At 48.6% G+C, this 13,240-nt stretch overlaps 1 protein-coding gene across 1 annotated transcript in view; it reads right to left on the bottom strand.

Moving 5' to 3' along the window:
* Positions 1-4,824: 4,824 nt before the first annotated feature.
* The window catches only part of SLC49A3 (solute carrier family 49 member 3), a 37,085-nt gene continuing 28,669 nt past the window's right edge, over positions 4,825-13,240 (bottom strand). The window contains exon 10 of the mRNA XM_048850020.2: positions 4,825-5,280. Coding sequence (XP_048705977.1) covers positions 5,129-5,280 — 152 coding nt within the window. The 3' untranslated portion in view covers positions 4,825-5,128. The remainder of the gene's footprint in view (positions 5,281-13,240) is intronic.

Genomic DNA, 13,240 nt, shown 5'->3' with positions numbered 1-13,240 from the left:
AGCGCAGTTGCAGCCGTACAGTTGTGCTGCTGTGAGATCTGTAGTGTAGACAGCCTAATGGGTAACAGTACAAACTAACAAATGGTGATCAACTAGTAAAAGAGATTGTGAAGGTGACCAGTGCACCTGGTCCGCAACAAGTGTCAGTGTAGCCTAATCCTTGGCTGAATCTCAGGCTTGATCAGTTCACACACTGAACTATACTAGACTGCCTGAAGTTTGACCCTCACTCACACAGATTATAGCCAACCAGGAAGAAATTCCACTGCAGACGCAGTCAGATTTCTCGTGACAGTACATGCCTGGAAGGCAGGAAGAAAGAATGAGTTGCAAATGTGTTTAATCTAGTTTGCAGTGTACCGAGAGTGAAATAATACATGCTTTTGAACAATTAGCTCCCTCCAATAGGAGAAAGGCCCGTATACAATCTGCATTGCTAAAACTCACTTAATACTAAGTCCTGAAGGACATCAAGTCCCTTTTTCCTGTAAGTGGACTGGAGAGTGGGACAAACTGATCCTAATATTTGCAAGTGTCATTTACAGCACTTTATCCAGTAGCTTTTTACAAGCACCACCCCAGGTGGCATGTTAGCACTGAAAGGCCATACATGGGAACAATTATTCAGACTTGGAAAGTTTAACTTCATTTGTAACTCCTTGCCAAAGAACTGCAGTGCTGTTGCTGTGGAGGTATCTTGGATACAAACCATTTTGCTTGCTGTTCACTGCAGAGAAGTCGGAATCCGTTTTCTGTCCACTGCAGTCATTACAGTCATTAAGTTTATAAATCACAGATGACTCCTGGCCCCTCTGGACCCCTCCCCCTATGTCCTGGCAGCATGGATCCAGCAGTCTCCTGGTTGCTATTGACTGGGTTCCCCTTTGGCTGCTCTCTTATAGTTAATGAGGACTGTGCGGAGAGATAATGCTGCTTGAAGCTAATCCTCTGCTCCTGCCCATCATATCTACACTGAGGATCACCTCTCCTGGTTGTAGGGAGAGCGAAGCGGGGTCTTAAAGGCAGCAGGCCTCCTTTCTATGCAGGTTGCAGGTATGAGAACATCTGTGCATGGCTCTTGGGAGACAACCCAAATGTCACTTTAAGACACCCCTTCTGCCTCCTAGAAGGAATCTGAAATGGTCCTGCCTCCATTCTAATGTGTGTTTGTGTTACAGCCAACACACCACATGGCTCATTCCCAAGAGACTTGCAGTTTTACAGCAAGGGAAAGTTTCCCCAACCACGTCTTAGCTGTTTCCAAAGTGCAAATAGTGCCTGGGTCACAGACAGCTACAATGGAGATATGGCAGGGGGCAGGGACGGAGTCATTGGCATCCCTTGGACAGCAACTTGTGGCCTCTGTAGAACTGGTCAGGAATTGTCTGCCAGCACAGGGTTGCATAGGAAAATGCTGATCTGTCTAACCCAAAATGTTTCACAGGCATGTGGCAGGTTCAGTTAACATTCATCAAACCACAGGTGGCAGTTTGGAACAAAACCTCCCTGGTTCCCTGCCAGCTCACCTGGCAGGCTGCTGGACACCCCGGGCTTCCAGGGTCTGCAGCTCCAAGGCTGCACCGGAGTTGGGGACTGTAGGGCCTCCAAACTCCCCACTGCGGCGCTGGGAGCTTGGTGGCCCTGAGAGCCACACCTGAGCTTGGGCTTGCGAGGCTTCCAAGCTTCCTCCCTGGAGCTGGGAGCCTGGAATTCCTGGGGTTGGGCTTGCAGAGTCCACACCCTGTGGCCCCAGCTCAGGATGCCTCCGAAATGCAGCCCCTGCAAAGCCAGGCAGCTGCTGAGTAAAAGGGAAATGATTTTGCAGCTGCTGGTTGGTGGTGGGCATCAGCGAAACTGATATGAATCGTGTTAATTTCACTCAGCAGCTGACTGGGCCTGGGGAGCATATTTCCTCTTGGAAACACCACCTGTCCATAGTCCCAAAATGAAGATTCCTAGGAATTTCCTCTTCCCTGGAAAGGCTGAAAAAATTGTTTTGTTTCGAATTGGACCGAGTCCCGTGCTGGAAATGTCAATTTCCCATGGGTACAGTTTTAGTCCTTGGGCCTCAATCATTCCTGGCAGCACTTGCAGGTCTGTTACAGCCCCTGCGCTCGACCGGGACACTGTGCATTAGTCTAGGCCGCCAAGGGGTGAATCGCCCTTGTGTTACCATTACTGGCCTCCAGCAGGTTCCCATTGACGGTTGGCCTTTGCCCCTCCTTGGGGTTCTTAGGGGTATCATGGGCAGCATCTGCTGTGGGAAGGAGCTAAATCATCATTTTCCTGCCATGTCCAACAGTGCTAGTGCATCACATTTAACCTCACCATCTCCTGGGCAGTGAGCACAGGCCTGCTTCTGGGTCAGGGTGTTCGGAGGGCAACAGGTGCCTTTGCTTGTTAAATTGTAACTATTAGAAATGGGTCATAGAATCATAGAATATCAGGGTTGGAAGGGACCTCAGGAGGTCATCTAGTCCAACCCCCTGCTCAAAGCAGGACCAATCCCCATTTAAATCATCCCAGCCATGTTGTGATGCCCAGCGCAGCAGTCTGGGAGCTGACCTTGTTCATGAAGACAGAGGCAAAAAAAGCATTGAGTACATTAGCTTTTTCCACCTCCTCTGTCACTAGGTTGCCTCCCTCATTCATTAAGGGGCCCACACTTTCCTTGGCTTTCTTTTTGTTGCCAACATACCTGAAGAAACCCTTCTTGTTACTCTTGACATCTCTCGCTAGCTGCAGCTCCAGGTGCGATTTGGCCCTCCTAATTTCATTCCTACATGCCCGAGCAATATTTTTATACTCTTCCCTGGTCATATGTCCAGTCTTCCACTTCTTGTAAGCTTCTTTTTTATGTTTAAGATCCGCTAGGATTTCACCGTTACGCCAAGCTGGTCGCCTGCCATACTTACTATTCTTTCGACACATCGGGATGGTTTGTCCCTGTAACCTCAACAGGGATTCCTTGAAATACAGCCAGCTCTCCTGGACTCCTTTCCCCTTCATGTTAGTCCCCCAGGGGATCCTACCCATCCATTCCCTGAGGGAGTCGAAGTCTGCTTTCCTGAAGTCCAGGGTCCGTATCCTGGTGCTTACCTTTCTTCCCTGTGTCAGGATCCTGAACTCAACCAACTCATGGTCACTGCCTCCCAGATTCACATCCACTTTTGCTTCCCCCACTAATTCTTCCCGGTTTGTGAGCAGCAGGTCAAGAAAAGCCCCCCCCCCCCCCCCCCAGTTGGCTCCTCTAGCACTTGCACAGGAAATTGTCCCCTACGCTTTCCAAAAACTTCCTGGATTGTCTATGCACCGCTGTATTGCTCTCCCAGCAGATATCAGGAAGATTAAAGTCACCCATGAGAACCAGGGCATGCAATCTAGTAGCTTCTGTGAGCTGCCGGAAGAAAGCCTTATCCACCTCATCCCCCTGGTCCGGTGGTCTATAGCAGACTCCCACCACTACATCACTCTTGTTGCTCACACTTCTAAACTTAATCCAGAGACACTCAGGTTTTTCTGCAGTTTCATACCGGAGCTCTGAGCAGTCATACTGCTCCCTTACATACAGTGCTACTCCCCCACCTTTTCTGCCCTGCCTGTCCTTCCTGAACAGTTTATAACCATCCATGACAGTACTCCAGTCATGTGAGTTATCCCACCAAGTCTCTGTTATTCCAATCTCGTCATAATTCCTTGACATCAGCAGGACCTCCAGGTCTCCCTGCTTGTTTCCAAGGCTTTGTGCATTCATATATAAGCACTTGAGATAACCTGCTGATCTCCCCTCATTCTCAGTATGAGGCAGGAGCCCTCCCCTCACAGACATTCCTGCCTGTGCTTCCTCCCGGTATCCCGCTTTCCCACTTACCTCAGGGCTTTGGTCTCCTTCCCCTGGTGAACCTAGTTTAAAGCCCTCCTCACTAGGTTAGCCAGCCTGCTCGCAAAGATGCTCTTCCCTCTCTTCGTAAGGTGGAGCCCGTCTCTGCCCAGCACTCCTCCTTCATGGAACACCATCCCATGGTCAAAGAATCCAAAGCCTTCTCTCCAACACCACCTGCGTAGCCATTCGTTGACTTCCACGATTTGACGGTCCCTATCCCAGCCTTTTCCTTCTACGGGGAAGATGGACGAGAACACCACTTGTGCCTCTAACTCCTTTATCCTTCTTCCCAGAGCCACATAGTCCGCAGTGATCCGCTCAAGGGTTTGTGTTAAGGTTAAGGTTCAGCAACAGGCTAGAAATGAATTCTGCACCACTAACCATATGGCAGGTGAGTGGGTGGAGTGAGGGTGGTATAAAACCCAGTCTCGTAACATGCGCTGACTCTTAATCTCTCCTTCTCCGGGGGCGGGGGGGAGGGTCAATTCTCCTTTACATTTGGTGCTTAAATATCAGGGCTGTCCCTCGCATGTCTACTGGTAAAGATGCTGCAGGTGATTTTAGAAGCATGTGCTGTGCCCAGCATGGGAGCTTACAGAACATTGAACAAACCAGCAGCAGGCAAAGATAAAACCCACCTGCCCAGTTTTTACTACCCCCATCCCTTGATGAAAGGTCACCCCAAGCCATCAGAATTGTCATACTGATCAGAACCATGGTCCTTCGAGGCCAGTGTTCTGTCTCTTGCAGTGGCCAGCAGCAGATACCTCAGAGGAAGATGCAGTGTAGGTACAGACAAACTGCCCCACCCCACTCCCCACTTCTCTCACCCCAACCTCTAGTATTTAAACAATGGCCTTAACTCCTGAAATGTGAGGTTTATCTCCCTTGCAATACTTCAGCATTACTATTTCAACTAAATATTCTTATCTCTGTAGATGTCCAATCCATCTTTGGTTCTTTTAATCACTTTAGCAAGATCCAAATAGCACAAATCCCCCTCCCTTGCATCTTGTCCTAAAAGCCCAGCTTGGGCTGTGGTGGAGAACCACAGGGACAGACAACACTCCAGCTCCTCTGTCATCAAACTTGGCGTAGCATTTGTATTGTCGTAGCACCTATAAGATCCATACCAGGCTTGGGGCCCCAGCGTGCCAGCTGAATGCACAGGTGTGACTGGCCCTTTCCCACAGAGATTAGTCCTTTTTTCCCAGCATTCTAGTGTACAGTTGTAAATAAGACATTTTAGGCTTCAGGAGCTGTTGCTTCTATTCCAATTTTGTTGACTGAGGTGGCATTCGATCCTTCGGCATGGAGTCTCTTGTAGTCGGAGTGGAAGAAGATAACATAGAAGCAGGCTACAACACTGCATGCTCCAGCCATCACCAGCGTGGAAACTGTATACAAAGAAATAACCACGTTAGAAAGTGAACGTCACTTGTCAAGGTTCCTTCCCCACTCTGAACTCTAGGGTACAGATGTGGGAACCTGTATGAAAACCCCCCAAGCTTACTTTTACCAGTTTAGGTTAAAACTTCCCCAAGGTACAAACTATTTTACCCTTTGCCCTTGGACTTCCACTGCCACCACCAAACGTTTATCTGGGTTTATTGGGAAAATGTTGTTTGGAAACGTCTTTCCCCCCCAAAATCCTCCCAACCCTTGCACCCCACTTCCTGGGGAAGGTTTGGTAAAAATCCTCACCAATTTGCATAGGTGACCACAGACCCAAACCCTTGGATCTTAGAACAATGAAAAAAGCATTCAGTTCTTGAAAAGAAACATTTTAATAGACGAAACAGTAAAAAGAATCACCTCTGTAAAATCAGGATGGTAGATACCTTACAGGGTAATTAGATTCAAAACATAGGGAATCCCTCTAGGCAAAACCTTAAGTTACAAAAAAGACACACAGACAGCAATAGTCATTTTATTCAGCACAACTTAATTTCTCAGCCATTTAAAGAAATCATAATCTAACGCATATCTAACTAGATTACTTACTAAGTTCTAAGACTCCATTCCTGTTCTGTCCGCGGCAAAAGCATCACCCAGACAGACCCTTTGTTTTTTCCTCCCCCCAGCTTTTGAAAGTATCTTGTCTCCTTATTGGTCATTTTGGTCAGGTGCCAGCGAGGTTATCCTAGCTTCTTAACCCTTTACAGGTGAGAGGATTTTTCCTCTGGCCAGGAGGGATTTTAAAGGGGTTTACCATTCCCTTTATATTTATGACACATCCCCCAAATCACAGCTAGGGTGAAACGCTGGCTGGGATTTCTTCCTGGAAAAAACAGAGTTAATATGACACATGCACCTCTAAATATACTACCAAGTACATAAAGACTAACAATATTTTCCACATCTCAAGGACGATTTTAACCAGTTGATTCTGGGAAACTTTCATGGGAGAGTGCATCAGCCACTTTGTTAGAAGCTCCTGAGATGTGTTGTATCTTGAAATCAAAATCTTGGAGAGCTAAACTCCACCGAAGAAGTTTTTTGTTATTTTCTTTGACGGTGTGAAGCCACTTTAGTGCACCATGGTTGGTTTGCAGGTGGAAACGCCGTCCCCAAACATATGGGCGTAGCTTTTCCAGAGCGTAGACAATGGCGTAACATTCTTTTTCACTGACTGACCAGTTGCTTTCCCTCTCAGACAGTTTTTTGCTGAGAAACACTACAGGGTGGAATTCTTGATCCGGTCCTTCCTGCATTAAAACTGCTCCCACACCACGCTCGGATGCATCTGTGGTTACTAGGAACGGCTTGTCAAAGTCTGGGGCCCTTAGTACAGGGTCAGACATGAGTGTTGCTTTAAGCTGGTTAAAGGCCTTCTGACACTCTTCTGTCCACTAAATGGCATTTGGCTGTTTCTTTTTGGTTAGGTCTGTTAATGGGGCGGCAATTTGGCTGTATTGCGGTACAAATCGCCTGTAATAACCGGCCAAGGCTAAGAAGGATTGAACCTGTTTCTTTGACCTTGGGACAGGCCACTTTTGGACAGCATCCACTTTGGCCTGTAGGGAGTTGATAGTTCCTTGACCGACCTGGTGTCCAAGGTAAGTCACTCTGTTTAGACCTATTTGACCCTTCTTAGCCTTAACAGTTAGTCCTGCCTCCCTTATGTGCTCAAAGACCTTTTGTAGAGGTGTTCTGCCCAGGAATCCGAAAATATGGCCACATCGTCAAGGTAGGTGACTGCATATTCTCCTAATCCCACTAGGAGACCATCTACAAGTCTTTGGAAGGTGACGGGTGCATTTCGCAGCCCGAAAGGGAGTACATTAAATTCATACAGCCCGAGATGTGTGGTGAAGGCTGACCTTTCCTTGGCAGATTCATCTAGCGGTACCTGCCAGTACCCCTTGGTTAAGTCCAAGGTAGAGATGAACTGGGCCCGTCCCAGTTTCTCTAATAGTTCATCTGTGCGTGGCATTGGATAGTTGTCTGGGTGAGTTACAGCATTTAGATTACGGTAGTCCACGCAAAAACATATTTCCCCATCTGGTTTGGGAACTAGAACCACTGGAGATGCCCATGCACTTCCAGAGGGGCGGATTACACCCATCTGTAACATATCCTGGATCTCCAGTTCTATAGCAGTTTAGCTTGAGGAGACACCCGGTAAGGTTGGACTTTAATTGGGCGAGCATTACCTGTGTCAATGGAGTGGTATGCCCGTTCAGTCAGTCCTGGGGTGGCTGAGAACGTCGGCGCGTAGCTAGCGCACAGCTCCTGGATCTGCTGTCGCTGCATACGCCCAAGGGTCATGGAGAGGTTCACCTCTTCCATGCCACCTGCACTTTTCCCTTCATAGTAGACACCTTCAGGCCACTCAGCGTCATCTCCTCCCTGGGCTGTAAACTGACAAACCTTTAATTCTCTGGAATAAAAGGGCTTTAGAGAATTAATATGGTACACCTTAGGCTTTCGGTTGGAGGTGGGGAATGCTATGAGATAATTAACATCTCCCAGGCGGTCCTGGACTGTGAATGCCCTTCCCACGATGCTTCCATTTTATGGGCCTGGAGCGCCTTTAAGACCATGACCTGGTTTCCTACTTTGAAGGAACGCTCTCTGGCATGTTTATCATACCAGGCTTTTTGCTTGAAACTAAGCAAGGCCGAACAGAGCAGATATGGAAGAACAATGCTGAATAAAGCAGCTTTATGTATAGTTTAACAAATGATACAGAGAACAAGAGAACTAGCTGGGAATTGGATTGGCTGGCTATATGGATACTTGGAGCAGCTTGCTATTGGATAAGTATGCTGGAAAAAAGGATGTATAAAAGCCTGTGTAACTTCCTGCTCTGTGTGCAGGATTTGAGATTCTATTCTCCCTGTACCTTTTTGCAGCTGCAAATAAACTTTTCTGCTTCTCCACCCCGTTGTGATTATTGGGTGTAGCACACCGGGTAGCGAACCAACTCAAGCTGTTGTTTAACCTCTTGGCACTGGGTACCGGCAACAGCTTTTGGCGTCCTTGGGTGGGCGACGAGGCTGCTATTTAGCCTTGCCCGGACCCCTCCTGGAGGTCGAGGATTGCGGCGAGAACCGACGCCCAGCGCGCACTAGTGAGTTCATCGGGAGCCTCGGAGGAGACGCGATTTGATCGACCCCGGAGGGCACAACGGTGCAACGCACTCATATAGTGGAGAAGCAGCTGTGGACGATGGTGAAGAACCAGTCTCTTAGACATAGGGGTAGAGCAGCTGCGAACGACGGTGAAGAACCGGTCCCTTGGATAAGGTGGGAACCTTTTGAAATCCGGATTGTATGCTCTGTTGGAACCTGGGGACGCCCAGAGTTACCCTGTAGGTATGGGACAGGGACAGAGCTCGGGGGTTAGGGCACGGTGTATGCCCCTAGAATGCATTCCAGCAAACTGGAAGGTATTTGGTGCAGATCCGATGACTAAGAGCCAATTAAAATGATTCTGTAAAGTTGACTGGCCTCAATATCAACTAGAGGACCAGAAGTGGTGGCCACCAGGAGGGTCAATTAATTACAACACGATCCTCCAATTAGTTTTGTTTTGTCAGTGAATGGGAAAATGGAATTGAAATTTTTGTATGCACAAGTGTTTATGGCTTTAAGAAATAGAACAGAGCTGTAATTCTGCAGAGCTGTAATCTGACTCCGACTGGTTCAGTAGTAGCTAATGTTAGTCCCCAGACCCCCACCCCCACTGTAATGGCATAGAATCACAGAATATCAGGGTTGGAAGGGACCTCAGGAGGTCATCTAGTCCAACCCCCTGCCCAAAAGCAGGACCCATACCCAACTAAATCATCCCAGCCAGGGCTCTGTCAAGCCTGACCTTAAAAACCTCCAAGGAAAGAGATTCCACTACCTCCCTAGGCAACGCATTCCAGTGTTTCACCACCCTCCTAGTGAAAAAGTTTTTCCTAATATCCAACCTAAACCTCCCCCACTGCAACTTGAGACCATTACTCCTTGTCCTGTCCTCTTCCACCACTGAGAATAGTCTAGAACCATCCTCTTTGGAACCCCCTTTCAGGTAGTTGAAAGCAGCTGTCAAATCCCCCCTCATTCTTCTCTTCTGCAGACTAAGCAATCCCAGTTCCCTCAGCCTCTCCTCATAAGTCATGTGTTCCAGACCCCTAATCATTTTTGCTGCCCTTCGCTGGACTCTTTCCAATTTATCCACATCCTTCTTGTAGTGTGGGGCCCAAAACTGGACACAGTACTCCAGATGAGGCCTCACCAATGTCGAATAGAGGGGGACGATCACGTCCCTCGATCTGCTCGCTATGCCCCTACTTATACATCCCAAAATGCCATTGGTCTTCTTGGCAACAAGGGCACACTGCTGGCTCATATCCAGCTTCTCGTCCACTGTCACCCTAGGTCCTTTTCCACAGAACTGCTGCCTAGCCATTCGGTCCCTAGTCTGTAGCTGTGCATTGGGTTCTTCCGTCCTAAGTGCAGGACCCTGCACTTATCCTTATTGAACCTCATCAGATTTCTTTTGGCCCAATCCTCCAATTTGTCTAGGTCCCTCTGTATCCTATCCCTGCCCTCCAGCATATCTACCACTCCTCCCAGTTTAGTATCATCCGCAAATTTGCTGAGAGTGCAATCCACACCATCCTCCAGATCATTTATGAAGATATTGAACAAAACCGGCCGGAGGACCGACCCCTGGGGCACTCCACTTGACACCGGCTTCCAACTCGACATGGAGCCATTGATCACTACCCGTTGAGCCCGACAATCTAGCCAACTTTCTACCCACCTTACAGTGCATTCATCCAGCCCATACTTCCTTAACTTGCTGACAAGAATACTGTGGGAGACTGTGTCAAAAGCTTTGCTAAAGTCAAGAAACAATACATCCACTGCTTTCCCTTCATCCACAGAACCAGTAATCTCATCATAGAAGGCGATTAGATTAGTCAGGCATGACCTTCCCTTGGTGAATCCATGCTGACTGTTCCTGATCACTTTCCTCTCATCTAAGTACTTCAGGATTGATTCTTTGAGGACCTGCTCCATGATTTTTCCGGGGACTGAGGTGAGGCTTACTGGCCTGTAGTTCCCAGGATCCTCCTTCTTCCCTTTTTTAAAGATTGGCACTACATTAGCCTTTTTCCAGTCATCCGGGACTTCCCCCGTTTGCCACGAGTTTTCAAAGATAATGGCCAACGGCTCTGTAATCACAGCCGCCAGTTCCTTTAGCACTCTCGGATGCAACTCGTCCGGCCCCATGGACTTGTGCACGTCCAGCTTTTCTAAATAGTCCCTAACCACCTCTTTCTCCACAGAGGGCTGGCCATCTATTCCCCATGTTGTGATGCCCAGCGCAGCAGTCTGGGAGCTGACCTTGTTCGTGAAGACAGAGGCAAAAAAAGCATTGAGTACATTAGCTTTTTCCACATCCTCTGTCACTAGGTTGCCTCCCTCATTCATTAAGGGGCCCACACTTTCCTTGGCTTTCTTCTTGTTGCCAACATACCTGAAGAAACCCTTCTTGTTACTCTTAACATCTCTTGCTAGCTGCAGCTCCAGGTGCGATTTGGCCCTCCTAATTGCATTCCTACATGCCCGAGCAATATTTTTATACTCTTCCCTGGTCATATGTCCAGTCTTCCACTTCTTGTAAGCTTCTTTTTTATGCTTAAGATCTGCTAGGATTTCACCGTTAAGCCAAGCTGGTCGCCTGCCATACTTACTATTCTTTCGACACATCGGGATGGTTTGTCCCTGTAACCTCAACAGGGATTCCTTGAAATACAGCCAGCTCTCCTGGACTCCTTTCCCCTTCTTGTTAGTCCCCCACGGGATCCTACCCATCCGTTCCCTGAGGGAGTCGAAGTCTGCTTTCCTGAAGTCCAGGGTCCGTATCCTGCTGCTTACCTTTCTTCCCTGTGTCAGGATCCTGAACTCAACCAACTCATGGTCACTGCCTCCCAGATTCCCATCCACTTTTGCTTCCCCTACTAATTCTTCCCGGTTTGTGAGCAGCAGGTCAAGAAAAGCTCCCCCCCTAGTTGGCTCCTCTAGCACTTGCACCAGGAAATTGTCCCCTACGCTTTCCAAAAACTTCCTGGATTGTCTATGCACCGCTGTATTGCTCTCCCAGCAGATATCAGGAAAATTAAAGTCACCCATGTGTCCCCTTCGGCCCCCACACCCCCACCTTATAAGGGTAGGATGCCTCGGGTTACAGAGATTGCCCCCTCGGTGGGACTCTATCCTTTGCTTACAGAGACTGTTGTGGCTTGCCCAGGGGCAGACGGACGTCAGGCTACCACTATGTAAGTTTACACCCATGTGCCATTCAATCCAATAGACTTAGCAGCTTTTAAAACACAGGCTGGGGAATTCTCAACGAACCCAAGCAGGTTTATTTCAGTCTTTGAGGGGTGCCTCAGTAGTCACAAGCTGGATTGGGACAACTGTAATATCCTCCTGAGAACTCTGTTGTCTGAGGTAAAGGAATCAGGTTACAGGCAAGGGGAGCGTCAGCGTTCAAGCGAAAAAAAAAAAAAAAGGGAAAGGAAGCTATCTGTCAAGTTCCTACCCCAAGTAATTGTAAGTGGCTCAGGGCATTTCTGGGTATGGCAGGCTTTTGCAGGATATGGATCCCAGAGTTTGGACTGTGGACTAAACCCTTGTACGACTGTGTAAAAGGAGCAGATCATGACCCCTTCTGTTGGACCCCAGAGGCTGGCAGGGCATTTAAAATCCTGAAAAGAAAATTGATGGAAGCCCCGGTTCTGGGCCTGCCAGATCTCTCTAAGCTGTTTCAGTTGTATGTACATGAACGAAAGGGGGTGGCCCTAGGAGAGCTCACACAGCTGTTAGGAGCATGGAGACATCCCGTGGCTTATTTTTCTAAGCAACTGGATCAGGTTGCAAAGGGTTGGCCGGCATGTTTACGGGTGGTCGCAGCTACTGCCCTAGTGCTTGAGGAAGCCGAGAAGCTAACATTGGGAGGGGTTATGCAAATCTATACTCCCCATATGGTCCAAGGCTTATTGGATGCAAAGGGTGGGCTCTGGCTCACCCAGGCTTGGATTGCTCGGTACCAGGCTAAGCTGTTAAAGAACTCTGAAGTCACCGTACAGCCTTGCCCCTCCCTTAACCCAGCCACTCTCTTGCCAGAAACAGAGGAACAGAAACATGACTGTTTAGAGCTCATAGATGTCCAGTACTCCAGCTGTCCGGATTTAAAGGATGTACCCCTCCCAAATGCAGATTATGAGTGGTACACTGATGGTAGCAGTACTGTAATAGATGGGCAAAGGAGGGCGGGTTATGCTGTTGTGACCCTCCATGACACTGTGGAAGCTGAAGGTTTGCCTGCTGGGACCTCTGCCCAGCTTGCCGAACTAATAGCCCTGACCCGTGCACTTGAACTGTCAAAAGGAAAGCGGGTCAACATTTTTACCGATTCAAAGTATGCTTTTGGTGTGCTGCATGCTCATGCTGGCCTATGGAAGCAAAGGGGAATGCTGACAGCCCAAGGCTCCCCAGTCAAGTATGGGCCCCAAATCCTCCGGCTCTTAGAAGCCGTACAACTTCCCTCGGAAGCGGCGGTGGTACACAGTAAAGCCCATCAAAGGGAGGATCAAGATGTGGCCAGAGGTAACGCCCGGGCAGATAGAGAGGCTAAGCATGCTGCCACCCTGCCATCCCCTCAGATTGAGAACACCCATATGCATGCCCTTATCCCATCAGTAGGGGAGCTTCCAACCCCTCAGTACTCTGGGGAGGAGAGACAGCTAACTGAAAAACTCGGTCTCCGGGAAAAGGAGGGATGGCTCCATTCCCCAGAAAGGAAGGTCCTCTTACCAAAGGGCCTGATCCGGCCAGTGCTGCAGAAACT

The sequence above is a fragment of the Caretta caretta genome, chromosome 5 (genome assembly GCF_965140235.1).
Source record: "Caretta caretta isolate rCarCar2 chromosome 5, rCarCar1.hap1, whole genome shotgun sequence".
In the NCBI taxonomy this organism is placed as follows: Eukaryota; Metazoa; Chordata; order Testudines; family Cheloniidae; genus Caretta; species Caretta caretta.
The sequence above is the reverse complement of the archived record's forward strand: the minus strand, read 5'-3'. Positions and strand labels throughout refer to the sequence as shown.